General features: G+C 54.1%; 1 protein-coding gene across 2 annotated transcripts in view; it reads left to right on the top strand.

Moving 5' to 3' along the window:
• Positions 1-2275: 2275 nt before the first annotated feature.
• The window catches only part of NHSL2 (NHS like 2), a 79181-nt gene continuing 78198 nt past the window's right edge, over positions 2276-3258 (top strand). For both annotated transcript variants that reach the window (XM_040630946.1, XM_040630953.1), the window contains exon 1: positions 2276-2786. In XM_040630946.1, coding sequence (XP_040486880.1) covers positions 2744-2786 — 43 coding nt within the window. In that variant the 5' untranslated portion in view covers positions 2276-2743. The remainder of the gene's footprint in view (positions 2787-3258) is intronic.

The following is a 3258-nucleotide window of genomic DNA, read 5'->3' on the forward strand; positions in this document are numbered from 1 at the left end:
GAGTCCCGACTTGGGCTCCCTGCTCAGTGGGGAGCCTGCTTCTCCCTCTCCCTCTGCCTGCCACTCTCCCTGCTTGTGCTCTCTCTTTCTCTGTCAAATAAATTTTAAAAAATCTTTTAAGTAAATAAATAAAATAAAAGACCAACAGCGTTTCCAAAGGGATGCCCTCCTGAGCCTTAGGCGGAGATCCAGCATGTTCAGGAGGGCTACTAGAAGGCACAGGCCAGCCCCAGCGTAGCTTCTTCCAAACCAGGCAGCATTCTGAGCACTTTGTGGATATTCACTCATTCGATCCACACAACAACCTTATGGTATAGGTACTTTTATTATTTCCTAAAGGAGTTATATAGGTTAGAAACTGCAAAACATGTAACAAATATATTGGTTGGAAGTTGGGGCTCAAGGGGTTAAGTAACTTGCCCAAGGCATGCAGGTGAGACTGAGATTTGAACCCAGGCAGCTGGGCTTCCAAGTCGGTCTTCCTAGCTGCCAACACGAGGGAGCTAAGACAGTCAGGCCCCCTTTGACCTCCACCCACTAGCTGGGCTAAGACTGGACTTCAGTGTCTACTGAGAATTAGCAGATGGTTCTCAACCTGGAGAGATTGCAAATACGGTCAACACCTGGGCTCCACGCCTGAGGAAGTCTGGTTCAGTTGGCCTGAGGTGAAGTCCAGCCTGTGGGAAATGCGGAGGGCAGAGTGAGCGGCAGTTTGGGGGAGCTCCTCAGCTTAGAAGCGCACAGCATCTCTCCCATCCTGACAAACACCTACCTCCCAGCTCTGCCACGCCCTCCACTTATGGCCCTATCTCCTTCCTCTCTAACTACAACCAGACTTCCTGAGAGGTGTCTCCACTCCCCTCCCGTTTCCCTCCTTAACCTGCTGTGGGCTGGCCTCCAGGAAGCCAGCCTTGCCAAGGTTACCCTTTTGGTGTTGACACAGCGAACATTCACTGCTCGGGCCTCAGGCCTACTGAAATCTTTGAATGCAGATGATGACATCAGTGGTCCTTGCTTCTAGAAGCTAACCCTCTCCCAACTCTGGGAACAACGCATTCTCCTTGTCTGGGAGTTTCACCCATCTTTTTAGATGGCTTTTTGTAACAAACCATACAAATATGTTCTGAAGATGGGGCCTCCAGAGACCCCCAGGCCTGCCCCTGCCCTCGAGGAGTTGAGAGTCTTGTCAGTACCAGAGGTGCTCAGCGCCCTTGAGGCAGCAAGGTGATTCCTCCAAGAGAAGCCCTGACTCCTTCCCCCTGTCTCTCTGCATCTCTGGCGAAAATGAGAAGAAGAGCAAAGCTCCGGCTAGGTCTCTTTTCACCCTGTGAGCAAGAACCCAGGATGCCTCCCTTCCGATTAGAAGACAGTTGGTTACCGGGACAAGGTGTGGTTTGTCTGCCTGTGTTCGTTTTGCCAGTTTGGTCATGGAGTCCCTTTGTAATGAGCTCCTGGCACAGGTGACTTGTTTCCTGGGTCCTTGTCCTTCTAAATACACAGAAACAACTTTGAACAAGATATATTTTAAGGTGGTTTTTTTTTTTTTTGAGGAAGGGAGAGAGAACACACAGTGGGCTAGGGGCAAAGGGAGAAGGCAAGAGAGAGCCCCAAGCAGGCTCCCACAACACCGAGATCGTGACCCGAGCCGAAATCAAGAGTTGTACCTTCATGACCGAGCCACCGAGGTGCCCCTGAACAAGACAGGTTTTAGATGTTTTAAAGCCAACGATTCTCTCATGCCTTGTGCCCTGGGGGATAGACTTTGCTAGAATCTGCAGTATGCTGGCAGGGTGGAGGTGGGGGAAGCAGTGAAGAAGGCCGGCGGGATTCTCCACTGATGCCATGGAGAGCAAGGTTGGACGCCGAATCTCACTATCCTCTGGCTGCTGGATGTTGGAAAAGCCTCTTTCCCTCTCTGAGCCCCGGCTTTCTCCCCTGTTCTTGGGCGTCGCCATCATTAGCTCCCGCGCCGCTAGTGAGGATGCTGGGAGATGACCTGTGCGTGCCGTAGGCGTGATCCTGTGCCACAGTAGGCACTCACTAAGAGCTGGGGAAACCGAATCGAATTGTATTCAGCCGTGGTGCACAGGCTCGTTCCGGGCCAAGAGAGAAAGTGTGTGTGTGCAAGAGAGACTTGCAAAAAACAAGGCCTATCTCTGTGCACGTCTCTCCTCTGGGAAGGAAGGGGCCCACACAGTGACAATAGAGCAGGGGCGCTGACTCAGACAGCCAGTTCCTGCTCACTTCCCCTCGCTGCAGGACAGCGGCTGGGCCGAACGGGAGGTCAGCCCTCTGTGGGGCTCTGACTTGGGCCTCTGGCTGAGAACCTTCCCTAGAGAAAGACAAGACCAGCTCGCAGACAGCACCCCTCACTGGTCTGCCGTGACGGGACCCACTGAAACAGTGTGGCCGTGGGCAGGAGGTGGGGGGCAGAAGGAAGTGGGAAAGTAGAGAGAGGAACCTCACTTGTCGAATCCAGCATTGCTTTCCCTGGGCTGCGCGGCCTGGGGACCACTTCACAGGCAACAGAGCATGTGACCGACGGGGCCAAACTGACCTAGCTGGGGTGCAGGGAAACGGGGTTCAGGAAGAGTCCCTAGGTACCACACTGAGGACCCTGGGGACGGAGCTTGGAACAGTGTGGAACCCCTCGGTGCCCTGCCCACAGTGCAGGCCCACAACACATTTCTCCCTCGCATGAGGATTTGCTGGATGTGGCGTCTTGGTCATCTACACCGCTAGGATGGAGAGAGCCGAGTCTGTCACCCTCTTCTGGAGCCGGGGAGGTGAGTCGTTGGGGGAGGAGGGTCGCATGCATGCTCAGCGGTGGGGAGAAGGGAAGGAATTGGGACCCATGGAGGAGGAGGGGCTTCCTGTGTTCCGAGCTATCCCGAGGCAGCCTGGGCCGTCTTGGGGTGAAGTGGGTTTCCTTAGGACTAGAGGTATGCCAGGAGGGGTGGCGGGGCCACTCGGCCGAGGTGCCATAAGAGGAATTCAAATTTGGGTGGCTCTGGAGGAGAGGGTGGATGTGACCACATCCCAACCCTGATAACTCTGGGATTCTAAAGGGGTATCAGAGTGACCGAGGAGATGTTCGTGTGTGTAAGAAATGCTGTATTGCTCATTTTCTACAAATCAACTTAACGTACTTTCCGGTCATTCGGATGGGGGGTTGGATGCCGTCTCGGTCAGTCTTGGCGCTTTACCCACCTCGTGGACTCCTGCTGAAATGCGGATTTGTGTGTGTGTGTGTGTGTG

This window comes from Ursus maritimus (genome assembly GCF_017311325.1).
Source record: "Ursus maritimus isolate PB19 chromosome X unlocalized genomic scaffold, ASM1731132v1 scaffold_X1, whole genome shotgun sequence".
Classification (NCBI taxonomy): domain Eukaryota; kingdom Metazoa; phylum Chordata; class Mammalia; order Carnivora; family Ursidae; genus Ursus; species Ursus maritimus.